At 48.2% G+C, this 24,716-nt stretch overlaps 2 protein-coding genes across 3 annotated transcripts in view; one reads left to right on the plus strand and one right to left on the minus strand.

Annotated features, from left to right (window-relative positions):
- Positions 1 to 1,715, minus strand: part of MFAP3L (microfibril associated protein 3 like) — a 52,858-nt gene extending 51,143 nt beyond the window's left edge. The window contains exon 1 of one of the 2 annotated variants that reach the window (XM_027548941.1): positions 1,597 to 1,715. The gene's annotated coding sequence lies outside the window, so the exon portion shown is untranslated. Of the gene's footprint in view, positions 1 to 1,106; positions 1,295 to 1,596 lie in introns of those variants that run through there. The other variant, XM_027548940.1, reaches the window with a different exon arrangement.
- LOC113897877 lies at positions 1,226 to 19,048 on the plus strand. Its single transcript, XM_027550818.1, has 5 exons — positions 1,226 to 1,386; positions 1,516 to 1,661; positions 1,713 to 2,209; positions 2,503 to 2,699; positions 18,712 to 19,048. Exons 1-4 carry the CDS (start codon positions 1,226 to 1,228, stop codon positions 2,674 to 2,676), a joined length of 978 nt encoding a protein of 325 aa, XP_027406619.1. The 3' UTR covers positions 2,677 to 2,699; positions 18,712 to 19,048.
- The last annotated feature ends 5,668 nt before the right edge of the window (positions 19,049 to 24,716 follow it).

Consider the following 24,716-nt stretch of genomic DNA (forward strand, 5'->3'; position numbering starts at 1 on the left):
GTGCCAAATGTTTCAAGAACCAGCAAAAACTGTGGTGGGACCTACAAACTGCATTTGTCATGAAAATTATAAGCCCAGTAGAACTACATTGTTCTAACTTACTCCTTTCTGAAAACATTTTTTCCCCCATCTTCCATTTCATCCTGAACAATTTTACTATGTTCAGCATAGTAGCAACTGAGAAAACATGTTTCATTTAGAAACAAAAGTGAGAAAACTTTATAAAAAAAAAACACTGTGCTTCTGCCACACTACCGGTATCTCCAAGTTCTTATACGTATAAAATACCGCACAATAAAGATGGCTACAGTAACCCAACTTCTGAAAAACAATGACAATTCAACCATAACAGATTATTTTCTACACTGTGAGCAGATAGTGCGCACCTACAAACATTTTGTTTTTCCTTTTTGCTAGTTTTCTTTATAAATCTTGCAGGCTCAAGTTTTTCTCTTTTTTTGGACTGGAAGGCGGATTAATGGTCGAGCTTAAAATAAATCGGCTTTGCAATTACTCAGTTTTTTAAGCCTATGAAGCACGTTTTCCCATTCCACGCCATGAAGCAATTCGATGTCAACTTGCTATGGAGTCAAATGCGACAAACTCCGGGAGCTCCAGCGGAGGCGGCGGCTCCCTGAGCGCATAGCTCCCCGCTTTCCTGCGGCACCAGGATGCGCCGCCAGCACTCGGGGCCTGCGGGGCCCAGGACAGTGCACACCCCCCATCCCGGTCACTAAGGTCCGGTGACCCGGGCAGCCGGAATCGGCGAAGGCCCCACCGTGGCTTGACGTCCCCTTTCCTCCGAGACCTGCCGGCTCCTCGGCTGCGCGCGGTGCACACCGTGCTCCTCGCCATGGGAGGGCTACGACACGAGCCTGGGACGCGATGTCCCCACACCGCTGCTCTGGGATCCCGCAACATCTTGCGACCCTGGAGCCCACTGCGGGGACCCGGGCGCCTCCCAGAGCGCAGCCCCAGCCGCGGGCTCCTCCAGCCCCAGCACCCCAAAGTTGGGCGGCCGCTACCGCGGCGACTCGGCCACCACGCGGTGCAGGGCTCCCCACCGCCCGCGCCCCGCCCGCCGGCGCCCAGCTAACCCGGCTAACCTGACGCCGCCTCGCCACTCCGGCGGCTGCCGTGCGCTCCTCGCCATGGCCAGCCCGGGAGCCGCGCCGTGTCGACGCCCGCAGCCTCTCGGCGGCTGTCCCTGCCCCCGCGCCGGCTGATGTGCGGGCTGCGGAGCCTCCCGGAGCCCAGCCTCCCAGAGCAGAGCGGAGCGGAGCGGAGCCCAGCGGCCGGGCGGAGCATGCCCAGTGCGCGCGCCGCGGCGCCGCCGGGTCTTCGCTGCAGCGCGGCGGGGCGGGGCGACCGGCGGGGCTGGGGGCGGTGGGCAGGCCCGCGGGGGAGGGACCAGGGCTGGGAGGTGGGGCGTGGCCCCTAGGTCCTAGCGGACCCGCGGCGGGACCCCGCGCCCGGCCGTCCCGGTCCAGTGCCGGCTCCGTGCGGCCTTGGCAGTCCCGGGGGAGTCCCGGGCTCCCGCCCTCAAGGCTGGGGACCCGCGTTGGACACGCGACGCTGCACCGCTCCTGCACCTACCCTTGCAGGGACCCTGTGCGGCCGCGAGGAGCCGCAGGAGCGGGACGTCAACCGGCGGCTTCTGAGCCGGAGCTCGGGATTCTAGACCTCCTTCTAGACTACTTGTACTTTCTAAGTTTTCTCTAGTGACCACTGCGGGGCTTTTTCAGTAAGAAAGACAGATTTTCCAAGGCGCCTGCAGAAGTTGAGCGGCCCGGCCTCGCTCTGCAAGCTCGCCTCTTTGCAGACCCGCCGGACCCCGCGATGCGGGGACCCGGACCAGGCTCCTTCTAGGGCCGCCCCCGCCGCGGCGGCCACGCCCAGACACGCCCACATCAGCTTCCCGGGTCCCGCCCCCAGGGCTGCGGCGAAAACCCGGCGCGGCGGACTTCTCACGGCGCCGCGGGGGCCGGCGTTCGCCGGGCTGGAGCCCCACGAGGGCAGGCTGACCCTGCTCGGCTCTCCCCACGCCGCTCTCTCCCCGTCCCCTGTGAGCCTCGCGGGCGAGCGTCCCGACCCCCGCCGCGGCCCGGCCGCAGAAGCGGGTCAGGACCCGACTGAGCATGCTCGCCCGCTCGCCGCCGCGTCTGGACGCAGCCGGGCCTCTGGATCCGGCCGCACAGGGGCGGCGCAGGTGCGCGGTCCGGGCGCAGGTGCGCGGGAAGCGGCCGCGCCGGGCGTGGAGGGGGTCTGGCTCACGGGCGAGTGGACCTAGAAACCCTATTTTAACATTACTTTCATGACCTCAGGAACTTTCGGCTGGTTTTTTCTTTCAAGAAGCCTGAACCCTTCATTCCCGTCTCCAGGGTAGGAAGCATCTTTGACAACCACACGAGGACACGACATTGTCATCTGGTTTTTCAAACATTAAGGCCTTGTCCTCACTCTCAGGTCATTTTGCAATATGATAGTCCTCTTTGTCTTCAGACAGGTCTTCCTTTGAGACCCCACACTCTCCAGGGCCCTGCAGGACTGCGCTCGGCCACCTTGGACGAACTTGAGGTGGGCGTGGGAACTTCTTGGGTCACGGTTACGGAAGAGAGGACGGAAATGGAGAGCTTCCAGCGAGGAGAGTCTGCAGGCTGGAGAGGCATCAACTAAAGACCCCAGAGAGATGCCTTCAGGTCAGTGGGGTGAGGCCTGTTTCCCGTCTGGGGTGGGATGCGGGGAGCCGGGAGCGCTGGCCCCACCAGGTTCTGCGCTATGGTGGGGTCCCCTATGTGGGGCGGCATCACTTTCCCCTCGTCCGGTCCCAGGGCAGCGCCAGCGTCCTAGGAGACACCACCTGTCGTGGAAGGTCACGCAGGCAAAGAACTTCCTGGGAAGCTTACTTACGCTGGTACTTCTCAGAGCCCTACCTTGTGCTGGGGTCCCCGCCTCTCTCCCCCGTCATTGTCCCTGCCTCCTGAGCCCTGCTCTTGAGCTTGCCCAGGCTCCTTGGCAGTCCTCAGCGCGAAGAGTCTAGCCTGGGAGACTATGGGTGAGAATTTGCACCCGGCCTGTCCCCAGCAGAACTGGTGAGCTGTGGTTGCCCCTCACCCTCATGTCCTAGCTCGGTGACCGGTACCCTTCTTCTCAGCTGTACACCCTTACGGATGTTGTCCCGGAGTCCTCATCCACTTTCCCCTGTTGTCTAGCTAGTTGCTGGCCCACTCACTTGCCGGTTGACGTCGCTGGGGGCAGACCCACCACCTGCCCCACCCTCTTCAGTCGCATGATCTTGGCCATCAATCAGAGTAACCACGTTCCAGAAGGATACTCCCTTAGTGATCTCTTCAGTCCATCCTGTCTCCACACACTCTTCTTTCTAAGCAAATTGTATTTCAATATGTCTGCTAAAAATTCTTACATGGATTCCCAGTGCCTTCAGGATAAAGTCCGAGTTTAAGCATGAACTGGCCCCCAGCTCCCTCTCTGAATTAGTATGTCCCCCATCCCAGTGACTTACCATGCAAAGTCATACCTCTGTGTTCCTGTAGCTTTCCTGTGCCTCCTTTTGTCTTGCTCACCCCTTTGCTGACTTACTTCTTCAACACCCAGCACAGGTTGGGTGTTCTCTGACTTTCCCAGGGCTTCCTGGTGGGCACCTTGCCTGTTCCATATGCTTTGTCTCCATCTGACACACCTGACCTTGATTTATTTTCCTTCATCTCCACTGAACCGAGGCAGCATGGCTGCACAAGCTCCTGTGGACACTCTCTGTCTTCATTAAGACTATGCTTAATTAGTGAATGATAGATTTATGCACCCCTATAATATTTCAACTTCATTAATTTAAAAAATTCTTTTCAAGATTGCACGTTGTGTTTTGTTGCATTGAGCAGCTTCAGCTGCATGCAACAAATTCTGGTACAAATATTTTCTAATTTTCCTTGTTACAGCTTCTTGGTCTTCTATGTGCTCAGTTGTGTCTGACTGTTTGTGGCCCCATGGACTGTGGCCCACCAGGCTCCTCTGTCCATAGGATTTCCTAGGGAAGAATACTGGAGAGGGTTGCTATTTCCTCCTCCAGGGGATCATCCCAACCCAGGGATAGGACCCGCATCTCCTGCATCTTCTACATTGGCAGGCAGATTCTTTACCACTGTGACACCTGGGAAGCCCATGGCTTCTTAAATACACTCATCATTTAAAAGTGGACATTTAATTTCCAAATACATGGGGATTTTAAAGTATCTTTGATATTAATTTCTCATTTAAATGCTTTCTTCTCTGTAATCACCCTCTGTGTTTTTTCATTCTTCTAATTTTATTGAGGCTTTTGATGATTAAGTCAAAGATCTCTCCTTGTCACATTGCACTTGAAAACATGTGAGTTATTTTCAAGTATCTTTTGACGTTGATTTCTAACATAACTCCACAGTGATAGAACAGATTCTGTATGATTTCAATACCTTTAGCCCATGAAATTTTTGCACCTGGTTTTACATCCCTGGATATGTTCCAGTGTCTCCTAGTTTACAGTCTATGGGAACTTGAATAGAATTTGTATTATACTGTTTTGTGAAAATTGTATAAATCTTAATTATATTGAATTGGCTCATGGTACTTTTCAGGTCTACTGTATCCTTCTACTTTTCTATATTTTCATTCTGTTAATTTTTGAGCTTTTTATATTGAAACTCCAACTAAAAATCTTAATTTAGCTACTTAAAAATAATTGTAATATATAGTGAAACTATATGTAACTTTGTTCTGTGTTTTCTGAGCCTCCCAGAAATGTGTTGTCATACCTTCATAATTTTAAAAAATGACAGTAAAAAAAATAATGCTGCAAAAAATATCCTTTCTGAGAATTGTAAGGAAAAATACTAGAATAAAGTTACATCATATGCAATTTGCTGAATGGCTGTGCTCCTCCGAGTGATGTAAGTGAGACCTCAGATCTGACCTCTGGCCCAGTGGATTTTCTTCAGCTTCAGAGGTCAGGGCGTGTTTGCCGAGCCAGTCTCAGGCCCTTGTTTATCAGTCTGTGGCTGCAGAGTTCCACATGGTATTGCTCATTAATCCGCAAACTCCTGTGTCCTCTGTCCTCGGTTCCTTCTACAGCGTAGTCATAGCCTTCTAATTATGGGTTACTCTTAGAATAGATTGTGTTTGTTTTTTTTTTTCCTGTTGAGAGTGTGGCACCAGAGAGGGCAGATTAACCGTTTAGAAGGAACGTACTTTTTGCATCTCTCCTGGATCTTGTTGCTTGCCTGGCAGGACCAGCACTTGGAGCTGTCTGTGGCAGGACTGGCCCCCTACTTCAGATTAGCTGGGGCTGGTTGGCACGCCCAGACCTCCTGGGCAGAGTGGGCCGGAGCCGGCAAGTCCAACAGGCTGTCCGGGTGACATCTGGGTTCATTTGAGAAACACAGTTGTATGTCATTTGGGTAAAAGAAAAACACTGACGAGTCCAGAACTTCAAGTTGCCCCTGTCGTGGTTTTCTCGGGTGGAGAGCTGCATGTGGGCGGGAAGCGTGTCAGGTCAGCTGTCTCAGAAGTGTTACCCGTGTGTCTGCTTGTTGATCAGCCGGCACTTGTGTTAGGGAGTCTGGGAGTCCTCACCAGCACAAAATTAGGCAGCTGCTTGCTCCTCTGTGTGCTTTACTTGGTGGCTGTTAGGCCACGTGTGAGTCCCTGGCACTCGCGTCCTCAGGGCAGCCCCCCTTGAAGGGGGTTGGGGGCTGTGGATGCTCTGACCTGACCCCTTCCCGGAAGAGTCTGGGAGGTGCAGCGTGACTCTCATTAGGCAGTGTCCTTGTTCCTGGGAGCCTGAACAGGCATGGGGCGGGTGGGGGAAGCCTGAGTCAGTGTTAGGAAGCATTCCCTTCCTTGTTCTGGATGTAGACGGAGCACTGATGCTGGTCCTCTGAGGGTGTGTGCACGTGTGTGGTCAGACCAGTCAGCCGGACACTGGCAGAGCAAAGGGCTGCCTGTGGCTCACGCAGGACTGGTGACCCAGCTGGGGCTCACACCCTCTCCGACTGCCTTCTGAGGCCATGGCAAAGCCCTGGTCACCTTCCAGCGGAGCCTGCTGCCCACCGGATTTCATTCCAGATTGTGACTCGGATTAGGGACATGGTTTATGGGCAGGAGAGGGATGAATCTGGGAGTCGCCTCTGTGTGCAGGGCCTTCCCCAGAGGAGAGGTGTTGGTGCAGGAAGGTCAAGGGAGGGCATCTCTCTGCAGAGAGCCTACATTGGAGGTAGGTGGGGGTGGAGGCTTTCTAAAACAAGACTTCAGAGCTGTGTTTCCTGTGGATTCTGAGAAAGTGATCTCTTGTGTGTAGCCTTTGTTCTGGTCTTTGAGTTTAGAGTCACCTCTGGAAGGAGGAAGGGAAGACATCCCCTTCCCCACCGTGGGTTAAAGTTGAGTGAGACGTGTAATGAAACTGACAACCATGTCGCTGATCGGCAAGTGAGAAACAGAGACGCAGAGAGGTGCCCCAGGAACTCCAGTCGGGAGACCCTGCGCCCACGTCAGGAGACCCTGTGCCCACGTCGAGTGCCGCTCTGCCCTGGACTTTGCCCAGAGGGGCACCTGCAGCCTGCAAACCTGGGTGGGAGGGACCGTGGACCCCGCACCTGAGAACTCCAAGGGGAAGCGAGAGAGTCGAGGTGTGGTTTTTGTGCTGGTGATTCCACGCTTCACTCATTTTTCAGCAATTATGTGCTAGAACTAGGAAGGGGCTTCCCAGGTGGTGCTAGTGGTAAAGAACTCCCCTGCCCACGCTGGAGACATCAGTTCAGTTCAGTTCAGTTGCTCAGTCGTGTCCGACTCTTTGCGACCCCATGAATCGCAGCACGCCAGGCCTCCCTGTCCATCACCAACTCCCGGAGTTCACCCAGACTCACGTCCATCGAGTCAGTGATGTCATCCAGCCATCTCATCCTCTGTCGTCCCCTTCTCCTCCTGCCCCCAATCCCTCCCAGCATCAGTCTTTTCCAATGAGTCAACTCTTCGCATGAGGTGGACAAAGTACTGAAGTTTCAGCTTTAGCATCGTTCCTTCCAAAGAAATCCCAGGGCTGATCTCCTTCAGAATGGACTGGTTGGATCTCCTTGCAGTCCAAGGGACTCTCAAGAGTCTTCTCCAACACCACAGTTCAAAAGCATCAATTCTTCGGCGCTCAGCCTTCTTCACAGTCCAACTCTCACATCCATACATGACAACTGGAAAAACCATAGCCTTGACTAGACGGACCTTAGTTGGCAAAAGTAATGTCTCTGCTTTTGAATATGCTATCTAGGTTGGTCATAACTTTCCTTCCAAGGAGTAAGTGTCTTTTAATTTCATGGCTGCAGTCACCATCTGCAGTGATTTTGGAGCCCAGAAAAAGAAAGTCTGACACTGTTTCCACTGTTTCCCCATCTATTTCCCATGAAGTGATGGGACCAGATGCCATGATCTTCGTTTTCTGAATGTTGAGCTTTTAAGCCAACATTTTCACTCTCCTCTTTCACTTTCATCAAGGTGCTTTTGAGTTCCTCTTCACTTTCTGCCATAAGGGTGGTGTCATCTGCATATCTGAGGTTATTGATATTTCTCCCGTCAATCTTGATTCCAGCTTGTGTTTCTTCCAGTCCAGCATTTCTCATGATGTACTCTGTGTATAAATTAAATAAGCAGGGTGACAATATACAGCCTTGACGTACTCCTTTTCCTATTTGGAACCAGTCTGTTGTTCCATGTCCAGTTCTAACTGTTGCTTCCTGACCTGCATACAGATTTCTCAAGAGGAAGGTCAGGTGATCTGGTATTCCCATCTCTTTCAGAATTTTCCACAGTTTATTGTGATCCACACAGTCAAAGGTTTTGGCATAGTCAATAAAGCAGAAATAGATGTTTTTCTGGAACTCTCTTGCTTTTTCCATGATCCAGCGCATGTTGGCAATTTGGTCTCTGGTTCCTCTGCCTTTTCTAAAACCAGCTTGAACGTCAGGAAGTTCATGGTTCACATATTCCTGAAGCCTGGCTTGGAGAATTTTGAGCATTACTTTACTAGCGTGTGAGATGAGTGCAATTGTGCGGTAGTTTGAGCACTCATCTCACATGCTAGAGTCCCTTGGACTGCAAGGAGATCCAACCAGTCCATTCTGAAGGAGATCAGCCCTGGGATTTCTTTGGAAGGAATGATGCTAAAGCTGAAACTTCAGTACTTTGGCCACCTCATGCGAAGAGTTGACTCATTGGAAAAGACTCTGATGCTGGGAGGGATTGGGGGCAGGAGGAGAAGGGGACGACAGAGGATGAGATGGACGTGAGTCTGGGTGAACTCCGGGAGTTGGTGATGGACAGGGAGGCCTGGCGTGCTGCGATTCATGGGGTCGCAAAGAGTCGGACACGACTGAGCAACTGAACTGAACTGAACTTGAGCATTCTTTGTCATTGCCTTTTTTGGGATTGGAATGAAAACTGACCTTTTCCAGTCCTGTGGCCACTGCTGAGTTGTCCAAATTTGCTAGCATATTGAATGCAGCACTTTCACAGCATCATCTTTCAGGATTTGAAAGAGCTCCACTGGAATTCCATCACCTCCATTAGCTTTGTTCATAGTGATGCTTTCTAAGGCCCACTTGACTTTACATTCCAGGATGTCTGGCTCTAGGTCAGTGATCACACCATCGTGATTATATGGGTCGTGAAGATCCTTTTTGCACAGTTCTTCTGTGTATTCTTGCCACCTCTTCTTAATATCTTCTGCTTCTGTTAGGTCCATACCATTTCTATCATTTATCGAGCCTATCTTTGCATGAAATGTTCCCTTGGTATCTCTAATTTTCTTGAAGAGATCTCTAGTCTTTCCCATTCTGTTGTTTTCCTCTATTTCTTTGCATTGATCACTGAGGAAGGCTTTCTTATCTCTTGCTATTCTTTGGTACTCTGCATTCAGATGCTTATATCTTTCCTTTTCTCCTTTGCTTTTCACTTCTCTTTTTTTCACAGCTATCTGTAAGGCCTCCCCAGACAGCCATTTTGCTTTTTTGCATTTCTTTTCCGTGGGGATTGTCTTGATTCCTGTCTCCTGTACAATGTCATGAACCTCAGTCCATAGTTCATCAGGCACTCAATCTATCAGATCTAGGCCCTTAAATCTATTTCTCAATTCCACTGTATAATCATAAGGGATTTGATGGTCTAGTGGTTTTCCCTACTTTCTTCAATTTAAGTCTGAATTTGGTAATAAGGAGTTCATGATCTGAGCCACAGTCAGCTCCTGGTCTTGTTTTTGTTGACAGTATAGAGCTTCTCCATCTTTGGCTGCAAAGAATATAATCAATCTGATTTCGGTGTTGACCATCTGGTGATGTCCATGTATAGAGTATTCTCTTGTGTTGTTGGAAGAGGGTGTTTGTTATGACCAGTGCATTTTCTTGGCAAAACTCTATTAGTCTTTGCCCTGCTTCATTCTGTATTCCAAGGCCAAATTTGCCTGTTACTCCAGGCGTTTGTTGACTTCCTACTTTTGCATTCCAATCCCCTATAATGAAAAGGACACTTTTTTGGGTGTTAGTTCTAAAAGGTCTTGTAGGTCTTCACAGATCTGTTCAACTTCAGCTTCTTCAATGTTACTGGTTGGGGCATAGACTTGGATTACTGTGATATTGAATGGTTTGCCTTGGAAACGAACAGAGATCATTCTGTCGTTTTTGAGATTGCATCCAAGTACTGCGTTTTGGGGCTCTTTTGTTGACCATGATGGCTACTCCGTTTCTTCTAAGGGATTCCTGCCCTCAGTAGTAGATATAATAGTCATCTGAGTTAAATTCACCCATTTAAGTCCATTTTAGTTCGCTGATTCCTAGAATGTCGGCATTCACTCTTGCCATCTCCTGTTTGACCACTTCCAATTTGCCTTGATTCATGGACCTGACATTCCAGGTTCCTATGCAATATTACTCTTTACAGCATTGGACCTTGCTTCTATCACCAGTCACACCCACAGCTGGGTATTGTTTTTGCTTTGGCTCCATCCCTTCATTCTTTCTGGAGTTATTTCTCCACTGATCTCCAGTAGCATATTGGGCACCTACTGACCTGGGGAGTTTCTCTTTCAGTATCCTATCATTTTGCCTTTTCATACTGTTCATGGGGTTCTCAAAGCAAGAATACTGAAGTGGTTTGCCATTCCCTTCTCCAGTGGACGACATTCTGTCAGATCTCTCCACCATGACCCGCCTGTAAAAGACTCAAATTAGATCCCCGGGTTGGGAAGAACCCCTCGAGGAGGGCATGGCAACCCACTCCAGTATTCTTGCCTGGAGAATCCCACAGACAGAGGAAGCTGGTGGGCTCCAGTCCATGGGATCTCAGAGAGTTAGATACAACTCTGAAGTGACTTAGCACGCACACAGGAAGGAAGGAAAGGAATTCTGTCCTCTGTTTATCTTGTGGGTGCTTATGATAAAAGTGGCTCCAGCTGGGACAAAGGCTGAGGGGAGCCCCAAGGTGCAGCTGAACCTGGTGGGCAGAGGCCCAGGTGGATGGCAGTGGAGAGGAGCCTGGTGAGGAGGAACAAAGGGCGTGGGGATAATGGGTGCTGGCTCTGCAAAAGGCAAAAAGAGCTGGTTTAGGAGAACTGAAGGACTGGGAGGCCCAGAGGCCCTGCTTTCCATGGGTACTGGCTTCTTCTTGGGCCTTCCCCTCTGCCAGGTTCCGGTCCTGGCAGTCCAAGCCTTGCCCTGGGGCAGCAAGGTGGGGGGGCGATGGGGGCTGGGGGGTCAGGTTCTGGAGCCAGCAGCATGGGGGCATTGGACAGCCACACAGGAATTATCACCACAGTGATGGGATGGGGCTGAACTTACTTCTGATGCTGGTACCACTGTAACTTGAGCCCTGTCAAGGAAATGAAGTCTCCCAATAGATTGAAAGTCCTCCCCTGTCACAGGAGACACACCGAAGTGTGCCAAGCTTCATTCTGATCCCTGCCCCATCTCCCTAACAAGTGCAGTGTCTACCATTGCTACAGGAACAGTTGTGGGGTGTGTTCTCCATGGTGGGCAAGTGTGCTTGTGAATCGTTCTTCACTGCTTCCAGCCACACAGGGGTTGACCCAGCCGAATCATCCCACCCAGTGCAGAAGAGTCTCCTCCTGGCTGGACCACACCAGAGTTTCAGACAGACACAAATTCTGCAGCTTCTCTTCAGCAGGCATCTCAATCTCATCGCATATAGATTCTGGCATGTAAGCTAGGCCAATACATTTTGCTGAATAACATGTTGGAATTGGTGTTAGAACCACATGTTGGAGTATTTTGGAGGCAGGCGTGTAAAAATACAAAATCTGTCATTCAGTTGGTTAGTGGGAAATGCCATCCAGGCTTTGGGCTCCATCTATGTCATGTTGATTTGGCTTTTCTCTCTGGTGAAGTGCTTTAGATCCGTTACCAGTGTGTTTCTCCCTTACTTGGGGCAGCTGGCAAAAAGGCAGAGCTGCGAATAAATCCTGGATGAGTGTGGGACTGAATTCATGTAAATTTTTGCAAAAGGCTACTAAGTGGCTGGTTTTTTCAGCATCATGGTTCAAGGGCCCTCTATTGTGATAGATGAGCGTTTCTGCTATTAATTTCAACGAACCTTTCCTTTTGCTTTAATAGGAATCCTAACATGTCTTGGAATCAGCCCTTCCTTGGGGAATGTTGTGATTGTGCATATGAACTGAATGCGCCAGTTTGCTCATGTTGAATGGAAATGGGCTGTAGGATCAGGGAGAAAGGCAGTCAGAAATTGCTGACACACCCAATGACACTGGCTGGTGATGTCCTGCATCATCAGAGCGGAGTTAGGAGAGTGCTCTGCAAGGCTGGGTCCACGTGGCTGACTTCAGTGAGTTATAGGTCCATGGGTCTGTGCTTGGCCTGTAGTGCTAATGACTGCAGACGGACTGAGCTAGCCAGCCGGTCTTCAGGAACCTCTGGCTGGTACATGAATATAACATTTAATTATGTTAAAAGTCCACTGTCGCTTATTCCCCATAAGAGACAGAGGAAATGATGGCCCATCATCTGCTAGCCGCTTATCGATGTGTAATTCACCTGCCACTGGGCCCGCAGTCCTCTGGCGCCAGAGAAGTGGGAGAGCCAGGGCGGCTCTGAAGGTGCCCTGAGCCCCAGACTAGCCCGGCCGCAGCCTGCAGTCATTTCCATGGGCAGGGTCAACATCTGCCTTCCAGCCTTCGGGGCTTCGGTTCTGAAGGTCCGGTCTGATTTTCTGTCTCTCTCGTTTTCGCTTGTATTGACTCTCACCCCACTCATTCTCTTGAGGGTGTCATTTCTTTCCTTTCGTCCTGTCGTGGGATGACTCCTGAGAAGACTTACCAGAAAAGGAGGAGCCACATCAGTGCTGAGACCCCAGGGATGGGGGGAAGCCAGGCTGCAGCCCCTGATGGCGGTCTCCCTGGCCTCTCGTCCAGGACGGCTCCCAAGACCGCACACAGGGCATGCTGAATTGATTTATCTGTAACGAGATTCTGGCTCAGGTTTCCCTTGAATAGTAGTTGTTACCTAACTTGGAGGATTCAGAATGTGACCTGACAGGCCAGTCAGGACCATTGAATTACACAATTCAAGCCCTGCCAGCTTTCAGACCCCCTGGAAATACACCTTTGTCTGCTGTGATGTGCTGTGTTGGATTGTCAGGAATCAGTTAGGACCGCGGGACCGCGGCCCCAGCTTCACCGAAAGCCCTCCCGTTGCTGGGTCTGCCTGGGCCTCACCTCCTCTGGGAGGAGCCTCTGTCTATGTGGGCCTTTGCTGGCAGGGCCTGGGGGCCAGGGGGCTGAAGGCCGAAAGCGCAGGGTGATGGGCACCTTCTGGGGCCCACGGTTCCGGAGTTTAGGAGGGGATGTGTGTCTGCACTTCATCCTCTTGTCAGTGGAGTACAATGTTTTTATGGACTCTGTATGTCTAATATTTATAAACGCATGTTTATACTTTTAGAGGGAGAATATTTTTCGTTTGCTGCACCAGGAGTCAAGCTGCATCCTCCTAAACAGCTGGGCTTCCCTGGTGGCTCAGTGGTAAATAATCCACCTGCAATGCAGGAGACATGAGAGATGCAGGTTCGACCCCTCAGTTGGGAAGATCCCCTGGAGAAGGAAACGGCAAATCACTCCAATGTTCTTGCCTGGAGAATCCCGTGGGCAGAGGAGCCTGGAGGGCTATAGTCCATGAGGTCGCAAAGAGTCAGGGCAATGATATATGAGCATCATGACAATTTGCTCTGAATGTCAGCACAAGAAATTAGTCACAGAACTTGTGACTTTTAGAAAGGATTAGATGCAATATTTTGGACCAGTGAAAGTCATATTGCACATAAGTGAGAAAATAGAGTCTAATGCATGCATTTTAATTTATTACAAAATAAATATGCCAAATTTGTCTAACAATTTAGAGACATTGCATAATTTATAGTGACAGTTCATTTACGAAAGAACTAGGGTATCTTTTTTTTTTTTAAGTCATAAAACAAAGTGGAGAGTGACTCTTATCCCATGAGTGATTTATGGCAGAAGATTAATAAAAAAAATTAAGCATAATGAATGTACTTGCATGACAGGATTATAGCAGGAATAAATATCACAGTAAATAGCAACAAATTTTACATTTTTAATCAGTCTAAGGAATTTTACTACACAGCAAATTAATTTTGTTTTTATCTGGCACAACATTAAAATTGTTTTATCAAGCAAACTGCATTGAACACACATTGCCCGTCCTCCCAAACTAGTTGAAACTCCTTGGGGACGGAAGCCTGTCTCTGGTTTATGCAGCCTCTGCATCCAGGGTGTTACTCTGCGTGATCGATACTGGCTCAGTGTCTGCTGGGTCAAACCTGACTGTAAGGTTTTTTATTTTGGACTATAGTTGATTTACAATGATGTATTAGTGTCTGCTGTTAATATATATATATATATTAGCAAAGTGAATCATATATATATACACATACATACACACATGTGCTCATTTGTACTCAGTCATGTCTGACTCTTTGTGACTCCATGGGCTATAGCCCTCCAGGCTCTTCTGTCCAGGATTCTCCAGGCAATAAATTGGATTAAAGATTTATTGAGCATGGTCCCACCCATCAGAACAAGACCCAGTTCACCCCTCAGTCAGTCTCTCCCATAAGGAAGTTTCCATAAGCCTCTTATCCTTCTCCATCAGAGGGCAGACAGACTGAAAACCACAATGACAGAAAACTAACCAATCTAATCACATGGACCACAGCCTTGTCTAACTCAATGAAACTATGAGCCATGCCATGTAGGGCCACCCAAGACGAACGGGTCATGGTGGAGAATTCTGACAAAATGTGGTCCACTGGAGAAGGGAGTGGCAAACCACTTCATTACTGTTGCCTTGAGAACCCCATGAACAGTATGAGAAGGCAGAAAGATAGGACATTAAAAGATGAACTCCCTAGGTCGGTAGGTCCCCAATATGCTACTGGAGATCAGTGGAGAAATAATTCCAGAAAGAACGAAGAGACAGAGCCAAAGCAAAAACAACACCCAGTTGTGGGTGTGACTGGTAATGGAAGCAAGGTCCGGTGCTGTAAAGAACAATATTGCATAGGAACCTGGAATGTCAGGTCCATGGGTCAAGGCAAACTGGAAGTGGTCAAACAGGAGATGGCAAGAGTGAACGTCGACATTCTAGTAATCAGTGAACTAAAATGGACTGGAATGGGTGAATTTAACTCAGATGACCATTATATCTACTACTGTGGGCAGGAATCCCTTAGAAGAAATGGAGTAGCCATGATGGTCAACAAAAGAGTCCTAAATGCAGTACTTGGATGCAATCTCAAAAACAACAGAATGATCTGTTCGTTTCCAAGGCAAACCATTCAATATCATGGTAATCCAAGTTTATGCCCCAACCAGTAACGTTGAAGAAGCTGAAGTTGAACAGTTCTGTGAAGACCTACAAAACCTTCTAGAACTAACACCCCCCAAAGATGTCCTTTTCATTATAGGCGACTGGAATGCAAAAGTAGGAAGTCAAGAAACACCTGGAGTAACAGGCAAATTTGACCTTGGAATACAGAATGAAGCAGGGCAAAGGCTAACAGAATTTTGTCAAGAGAATGCACTGTCATAGCAAACACCCTCTTCCAACAAGACAAGAGAAGACTCTACACATGGACATCACCAGATGGTCAACACCAAAATCAGATTGATTATATTCTTTGCAGCCAAAGGTGGAGAAGCTCTATACAGTCAGCAAAAACAAGACTGGGAGCTGACTGTGGCTCAGATCATGAACTCCTTATTGTCAAATCCAGACTTAAATTGAAGAAAGTAGGGAAAACCATTAGATCATTCAGGTATGACCTAAATCAAATCCCTTATGATTATACAGTGGACATGAGAAATAGATTTAAGGGATTAGAGCTGATAGAGTGCCTGATGAACTATGGAATGAGGTTCGTGACACTGTACAGGAGACAGTAATCGAGACCATCCCCAAGAGAAAGAAATGCAAAAAAGCAAATTGGCTGTCTGACAAATAGCTGTGGAAAGAAGAGAAATGAAAAGCAAAGGAGAAAAGGAAAGATACCCATCTGAAGGGAGAGTTCCAAAGAATAGCAAGGAGAGATAAGAAAGCCTTCCTCAGTGATCAATGCAAAGAAATAGAGGAAAACAACAGAATGGGAAAGACTGGAGATCTCTTCAAGAAAATTAGAGATACCAAGGGAACATTTCTTGCAAAGATGGGCTAGATAAAGGACAGAAATCGTATAGACCTAACAGAAGCAGAAGATATTAAGAAGAGGTGGCAAGAATACACACAAGAACTATTCAAAAAAGATCTTCATGACCCAGATAAGCACAATGGTGTGATCACTCACCTAGAGCCAGACTTCCTGGAGTGCAAAGTGAAGTGGGCCTTAGGAAGCATCACTACGAACAAAGCTAGTGGAGGTGATGGAATTCCAGCTGAGCTATTTCAAATCCTAAAAGATGATCCTGTGAAAGTTCTGCACTCAGTATGCCAGCAAATATGGAAAACTCAGCAGTGGCCGCAGGACTGGAAAAGATCAGTTTTCATTCCAATCCCAAAGAAAGGCAATGCCAAAGAATGCTCAAACTACCGCACAATTGCACTCATCTCACACGCTAGCAAGGAAATGGCAACCGACTCCAGTACTTTTGCCTGGAGAATCCCATGGATGGAGGAGCCTGGTGGGCTGCAGTCCACAGGGTCGCAAAGAATAGGACACTACTGAATGACGTCACTTTCTTTCTTTCATATGCTGGTAAAGTAATGGTCAAAATTACAATACATGAACCATGAACTTCCAGATGTTCAAGCTGAATTTAGAAAAGGCAAAAGAACCAGAGAACAATTTGCCAACATCTGTTGGATCATTGAAAAAGCAAGAGAGTTCCAGAAAAACATCTATTTCTGCTTTATTAACTTTGCCAAAGCCTTTGACTGTGTGGATCACCGCAAACTGTGGAAAATTCTGAAAGAGATGGAAATACCAGACCACCTGTCTTGCCTCCTGAGAGCTCTGTATGCAGGTCAGGAAGCAATGGTTAGAACTGGACATGGAACAACAGACTAGTTCCAAATAGGAAAAGGAGTACATCAAGGCTGTATATTGTCACTGTGCTTATTTAACTTCTATGCAGAGTACATCATGAGAAACGCTGGGCTGGAGGAAGCACAAGCTGGAATCAAGATTGCCAGGAGAAATATCAGTAACCTCAGATATGCAGATGACATCACCCTTATGGCAGAAAGTGAAGAAGAACTAAAGAGCCTCTTGATGAAAGTCAAAGAGGAGAGTGAAAAAGTTGGCTTAAAACTCAACATTCAGAAAACTTAGATCACGGCATCCAGTCCCATCACTTCATGGCAAATAGATGGGGAAACAGTGGAAATAGTGTCAGACTTTATTTTTCTGGGCTCCCAAATCACTGCAGATGGTGATTGCAGCCATGAAATTAAAAGATGCTTACTCCTTGGAAGAGAAGTTATGACCAACCTAGACAGCGTATTAAAAAGTAGAGACATTACTTTGCCAACAAAGGTCCATCTAGTCAAGGCTATGGTTTTTCCAGTAGTCATGTATGGATGTGAGAGTTGGACTATAAAGAAAGAAAGCTGAGCACCGAAGAACTGATGCTTTTGAACTGTGGTGTTGGAGAAGACGCTTAAGAGTCCCTTGGACTGCAAGGAGATCCAGTCAGTCCATCCTAAAGGAAATCAGTGCTGAGTATTCATTGGAAGGACTGATGTTGAAGCTGAAACTCCAATACTTTGGCCACGTGATGTGAAGAGCTGACTCATTGGAAAAGACCTTGATGCTGGGAAAGATTGAAAGCAGAAGGAGAAGGGGATGACAGAGGATGAGGTCGTTGGATGGCATCACCAACTCAATGGACATGAGTTTGAGTAAACTCTGGGAGTTGGTGATGGACAGGGAGGCCTGGTGTGCTGCTGTTCATGGGGTCGCAGAGAGCTGGACACTACTGAGTGACTGAACATTTGCATGAGTAAAAAGTACTGGTTTGTCAAGTTGCTTCTGAGTCTTGGGCAGAATGGACTTGAAGACAGTCTTTGGTAAATATATAGTTCATTAACGTAGCTTAAGACAAACATTGCCATAAGGAAAATGCATTGGTCAGGTCAAGGTTTGAGAAGAATTAAGTTCAGGTGGAGCCAGGTGTTGTCATGGCAACACAGAACTTTAAAAGGAACCTCTCTTTAAATTTGTATAGAAAAAGAAAAAATCTAGGACTTGTAGTTTGTTTCCTCCTGCAGCTAAAGAGAGAGAGAAAAAATGTCTGACACTTGCAGCTGATTTCCTCCATTTGGAGACCCCTGGCCTTCCTGCCTGTTACCCTCTCATGTCTGGGCAGTAAAATCCACAGCACTGTATTGAAGAAACCTCTCAAATTCCTAGGTAGCTGGTGGCTGGGGAGATGCCCCAGGGTCCCTGATCACCCACAGGATCTAATCTGTTCTGCCTTAGTAGTAAACCTTCAGAAACTTCATTGGTGGTCCAGTGGTTAGGAGTCCAGGCTTCAAATGCAGGAGGCACAGGATCAGTCCTCGATCAGGGAACTAGGGTCCCACATGCCATGCGAAGTGGCCAAAAAAAGAAAAAAAAAAAAAAAACCTTTATGCTTCAGTGCATTTTACTATAAGGATTAGACTTAAGTCACATTTTCTCCATCTCATGCAAGAAAGGGTCAGATGCAGGAGTCAGAGACCACACTGCCTTTTGTCCTCTAAGGAAGGTTTCTGTGATGTGAAGGAGACTGGAGATCACAGCAGATCTTTCATTGAGGTGTGTTATTGGAGGGGCAGCCATTCAGCAGCCTGGCTATGCACAGAGGTTTTGATCTAGCTTGAACTTTTCACTGGAGGCCTGCTTGATTGGCCACTGCTCTCAGATCATAGGACATGTGACAGTAAAACCAGGGTATTATTTATGATTAGAATTTAGTCTCACTCTATTCTGGTTTTAAGACCATCACAGGAGGTTGCTTGAGGCAGAGATGACCTGTAAGATCTGATGGGTGGTCCGAAGTTCATCAATATTGTCTTTGGACCAAAGGTACAGTATTTCTGTTCTAGCTGTGTGAGTGAGTTTCTCCATCTGCCCTTTGTTTCTTGACCTTTCCTTTAACAGGGACCTTGCTAATCTCACTGCCTTCAGAGTCCTGTGTGTAATCTGCTAAGGAATCTGGGGGATCACAACCAGTGCGAGATTCATCCTGAAACAACCAGATGGTCTAAACGCCAGGGATGCCACTTCAGTTTATGCTCCAGGACCAGGGACCGTGATGGCTTATGTTATAGCGAGATGCCTGCTGACAGTGCCGTGAGGGTACCACGTGCAGGAAGCGTCCCTGGGGCCACTGCGCTGAAGGCACCCCCATGCCGAGTAAGAACTGCACATGGAGGCTGTGCATTCCAGGAGCTCTGTGACTTGGTTGTCTTCTCATTAAAGTACATTTAATCTTGAATAAGTACATTTCGTTTTTGTCAATTAAATTTCATTTTTATTAGTAATTACATTTGACTTAATAATAATTGCATCTAATAGTGGCCTTCCCAGATGGCTAAAGAATCTGCCTGCTAAACAGGAGACACGTGTTCAATCTCTGGGTTGGAAAGATCCCCTGGAAAAGGAAATGACAACCCACTCCAGTATTCTTGCCTGGAGGATTCCATGGGCAGAGGAGCTTGGCAGGCTACGGTCCATGGGGCTGCAAAAGAGTAGGACCTGACTTAGGGACTAAATAGCAGCAGCAGCAGTGTTTAATATTTCCAATAACGAACCCTTCCCAGCAGCCTGGTGTCCTCTGGGGGCCAAGCAGCTTGGGTCCATGTACTCAGTTCCCTAGACATCAGATGCTCCATGTCCTGGCCGGTGGCCCCTGGCCAGCCTGCAGATGGGGTGTCTCTCTCCAACACATGCAGTCCTGCCATCTGAGCTGCCTGCGTTTACCAGGGCAGCTGGGCCTTCCCTGACATGTTGTGACATTGTGTCCAAGGGTGTGCCCTGCATGGCCGTATGTGCTGTGTCCCTGCGTCCTAGCACCTGGGTGGGGGCAGACCCCAAGCCCACTGGAGTGAGTCTGTTGCAGGAAGGAGGACCCCTTCCAGGGCCTGAAGCCAGGCTCTTGTCTAACACTCGGAAATGAATTGTCTGAGGAGACACATGTGCTGACAAAGCAAGAGATTTTATTGGGAAAGGGCACCCGGGCAGAGAGCAGTAGGGTAAGGGAACCCAGGAGAACAGCTCTGCCACATGGCTTGCAATCTCGGGTTTTATGGTGATAGAATTAGTTTCTGGGTTGTCCTTAGCCAATCATTCTGACTCAGAGTCCTTCCTGGTGGTGCACGCCTTGTTCAGCCAAGATTGATGCCAGACAGAAGGATTCTGGGAGGTGGTCGGACATGTGGCGTCTCCTTCTGACCTTTCTGGAACTCTTCCAGTTGGTGGTGGCGTATTAGTTCCGAGTTCCTTACCAGGACCTCCTGTTGTAAAACAACTCATGCATATGGTTACTATGGTGCCTGGCCAGGGTGGGCAATTTCAGTCAGTGTGCTTCCCCTAACAAGTCCTGCTGGGCTTGTGCCAAGTGTGCACCGAGGGGTGATGTCCATGGGCTGGTCCGCACAGGCTGGCAGGTGGGGTCCATCCTTCTCTGTGCCATGGATGGAGTCCTGTTTCCCCCAGAGTTTCCCACGTGGGAGCCTAATTCCCAACGGGCTGGTCTTAGGAAGGGTGGATGGGTGCTGAGGGTGAGCTCTCCTTCTGGACTGGTACTCCTGTGAGCAGAGTCAGAGAGGGCCCTCCTCACATGGGGACACAGCAGAGGCAGCTGTGCAGGCTGGGAACACTGCCCCCAGCCCTGCCAGAAGCTGACCCGTGGACTCCCAGCCTCCAGAGCGTGACAGTAATGTCTGCTGTTTAAGCTCCCAGCCCAGGCAATTGTGACAGCAGCTTAGGCTGACTAAGATGCCATGTTTCCAGGGGAGGTTTGTCTAGAACATGGTCTTTCCATCAGCTCACAGCAGGGCTACTGGGAGGCCGGCTATGGGGGTGGCGGCATCCGGGTCGCCCTTAGCACAGATACTGCTACCGGGAGGCCGGCTATGGGGTGGCAGCATCCGGGTCGCCCTTAGCACAGATACTGCTACTGGGAGGCCGGCTATGGGGGTGGCAGCATCCGGGTCGCCCTTAGCACAGATACTGCTGTGGGGTTTTTGTACTTGGTGTTTATGGGCCTGTGACTCCAGTGCAGGGGCCTTAGATCCAACTTTTGAACTGGTTCTGGATTTTGCTCATTTTGAGACACTTTGTTAGTCACTCAGTCATGCCCAACTCTTTGTCTTCCCATTGACTAGCCTGCCAGTCTGCTCTGTCCATGGGATTCTTCAGGCAAGAATACTGGAGTGGGTAGCCTTTCCCTTCTCCAAGGGATCTTCCTGACTCAGGGATTGAACCCAGGTCTCCTGCATTGGCAGTTGGGTTCTTTACCGTCTGAACTACCAGGGAAGCCTTTATGATAATTCAAAAGCTCTCTTATAGAAGAGGTGTATAATGTATTTGTTCACACTGAAACTCTTGGATTCTGAGTTTTTGTTTTAAAATTTTCTTGCAAAATCATTTGTTAAAATTATTAAATTAAAAAAAAAACCTTAAAATTTGTTAAAATTATAAAAATTAAAAAAGAAAAATTTCCAGGTTATTCCCATCTGTGAGCTCATCCAACCCCTCGACTGTTTCATTGGTCTCCACCGGCAGCCAGGCTAGGTTTTAAGACAGCAAAAGAGGCTTACCCAGAGTCTTTGAATTGATCTAGCCTCTGCACAGTCACCCCCTCCCCCACCCACCATCTGCAGTTCTAATGGCTGACTCCTTCTGCTTACTTCTGCTGGGTCTCACTGTGTGTATTTACACATAACCAAATATATTGAGATAAAGGTAGTGAAATTTAGGTGATGAGTGTTATTAGTTTGCTAGGGTTGTGGTAACAAAGTTTCACAAACTGAGTTTCACAAAGGGAAACTTATCTCTTAGTTCTGGAGGCTAGAAACCCAAGATCAAGGCATCAGTCAGCAGGACCATTGTCCCTCCGGGAAGGGGTCCGTCAGGACTTCAGTGTATGAGTTTGGGGGGACACAATTCCACACATAACTGTGATTGGCATGAAGACAGTCTGCTTATGGAGGCTTAGAACCAGTGGGGTCCTGGGGGATTATTGGATGCAACCTTAAAATTTGGACATGAGCTCAGTGGGCAGTAAAGACCTTATTATATTCAAAATTAAATCAGGTGATTTGTCATTGTTTAGTCATGCCTGGCTCTTTGTGACCCCATGGACTGTAGCCCGCCAGGCTCCTCTGTCCATGAGATTTCCCAGGCAAAATTATGGAGTGGGTTGCCATGTCCTCCTCCAAGGGATCTTTCTGACCCAGGAATCGAACCCGTGTCTCTTATATCTTCTACATTGGCAGGTGGGTTCTTTACCTTCTGAGCCACCAGGGAACTCCTTAATCAGCTAAACCATCCTCCAAATGCTCCAAAATAATGAACTCTGCCTGCTGTCTGCCCATGTCTCTTCTCCAGCCCCAGTGGGCATTCTCTTTCTCCGACTGCCCATCCTCCTGGTTCCAGCCCACCTCCACTGCCCCAGGAAACATTCCACCCAACCCTGCACCACCAGCCTGTAGTAACTAGGTCCCTTCTGTCTCCTGATTTTTATTCACTGAAATTTTCAATGTACACACCACTTTATGTTTTAATCATGTTGTGCATTTTTAGGCTCTGTGCATTTGTCCATGGAAAAGTTTCTGGTTCTGTTATTAAAAGGAACTCTGATACTTAGGCACGTGAAATTTTTCTGAAATATAGTTTTTTTCCTTTTTTTTTTCTTTTTTAGCTGTATCAAGTAGCATGTGGGATCTTAGTGCCGGGACCAGGGATCAAACCCAAGCTCCCTGCATTGGAAGCACAGGGTCCCAACCACTGGACAGCCAGGGAAGTCCCCTGAAATACAAGTGTTAGTCACCTGGATTTTGAAGAGTGGATGTGTGCGGCCGGGCTGTGGAGTGGATAGTAATGAGTGTCTGGCTGGCCATTCCTCACCCATACGTGAAACATGCTGCTCATTTGCACTTTGACAATGGCAGGCCTTTTGTTGGGACTGTATGTGCAATCACATATTTAGGAACTTTAGGGAGTCCTCAGGGGCAGACTCTGTTGGTCTTATCTCTATAAGGCTGTGTGCTCCTCAAAGGCATAAGCCTTCTCTTTCCTGCTTGGTGATGACTTCCTGCTGGGGCAGGGCTGTGCTTGGGGACCTGTCACTGTAGCTAGGGAAGCCAGAGGTCGTCTTAATGTAAGTAAGGTCAATGGGGGAAAAGGTGTTGTCTCACTAGACTAGACCCAGCCAATATTTTGAGAGTAAATGTATTTACCATGATTATCCTATGGGGTTTGCCATTTGAATTTTGAATACAATGTGAAATATACTTTTAAATATTGTAAAAATTACAGCCACATTAATCTTTTTGAAAAGTTAAAGGTAAGTTTTATTATTTCTCTACAATGAATGAAAATGCAGATCTTTAAAAAAATTAAATGAGACACAGGAGTATGCAGCATACAATTACTGACATGCCTTACACAGGAAGACAAAATAGATTAAATGTCTTAATGGGAAAATCAATGTTTAAATATATTACTTCCCCCACTATGACTTATAATGGCCTAGATGTTAATGCTTTATGTGAAATGTGCAGAATTGTCTTGATTAATTCTCTTAATACCTACTGCATATATTATCTTGTATTCTTGCAGTTAATGGAATGAACAAATTTAAAAACATTACTCATGAAACTCCAGGCAACATTATGATTAAATAATGTTGCATTCATAATTCCTGCTAAATATGAGACACATTTGGATTTTTGACTCAGAATCAAAAATTTACTGTAATCTGGCTTCAAGCTTTTGAAGAAATCATGAGGCAAGCCTGCCACCTGCTGGCCAAGACTTGTTACTTCAGTCTACATTTCAAATAATCTGGGCATTTTTGATTACAGGAAAAGAATGTAATACAACTTGAAGCAATCCTACATGTGGACTTTTGAGATTTCCCAAGCTGTCATGAATTACTGAAGCCTGAACATCCCAACAATTTTCATTCCCACAAGCCTTTCATGTTTATTCTTCCTTCTTGATGACCACTGATGATAAATCTAGGGCTACATTTCTGAGCCTTTGATACAGAGTCCAAGTGCAATTCGGGCTTCTTTCTCTTGAGCAGTTATGTGCCAAGAACCTAACTGTAAGTGCTCCCACCGTCCTGCAGGATTGCACTCCTCTGCCTCTTCTTTCCTGACCACACCGCACACACACACTGGTGGAGTCACCATGTCCCCGTCATGGAGGACCCCAGGGGGGCTGCACCCCCCAGAGCCACCTGGGAAACCCCCGTTCCATTAACAGAAGACCCTTGTGGCTCTGTTTTGAAAAATCTGGACACCAGCCTTTCCTAACTATCTGGCTGCCCTCTTCTGGGTCCGAGTCACTGTCCTCCCAAGTCTGAGTTAGTGCAGTAGCCCTTCGACAGGCCTCCCTACCTCTCCTGTTCCCCTCAATTCAGCAGCCAGAGCCGCCCACTCAAGCTAGAGGCCTCCTCTTTTTCATGGTCAACATCCCACCATGGTTCCCCCGCTTGCAGGGTAAAAGCCAGAGTCCTCACCGGGGCAACAAGATGCCACCCCACCCTCCTCTCCCAGTGGGTCCCTCTTGTTTGCTCTGTTGCAGTCACCCTGGTCCTTTGGCTGTCCCCTGAATGAAAAGGCGCAAATCTGAGGTCTTACTCCTCCACTAGATACCCGTTTGGGTCCAGTCTAGAGTCCTGAATTCACCCTGCACCATGCTCCCTGCCTGCATCTCAGCCCTCTCTGCCAGGCAGCACCCACACGGCCCTTTGTCCCGTCTAAGATGCTATATGATATACTTGTGTATTGTGCTTATTACTTATGGTCAGCCTCCCCGGTGAAAAGGTAAGCTCTATGATAACAAGGATCGTCATTCACTGATGGGTCACAAACACTTAGAACTGTGCCCACAAATATAGGCATTCAGAAATACTAAATATGTGGATATAT

This window comes from Bos indicus x Bos taurus, chromosome 8 (genome assembly GCF_003369695.1).
Source record: "Bos indicus x Bos taurus breed Angus x Brahman F1 hybrid chromosome 8, Bos_hybrid_MaternalHap_v2.0, whole genome shotgun sequence".
NCBI classification, from domain to species: domain Eukaryota; kingdom Metazoa; phylum Chordata; class Mammalia; order Artiodactyla; family Bovidae; genus Bos; species Bos indicus x Bos taurus.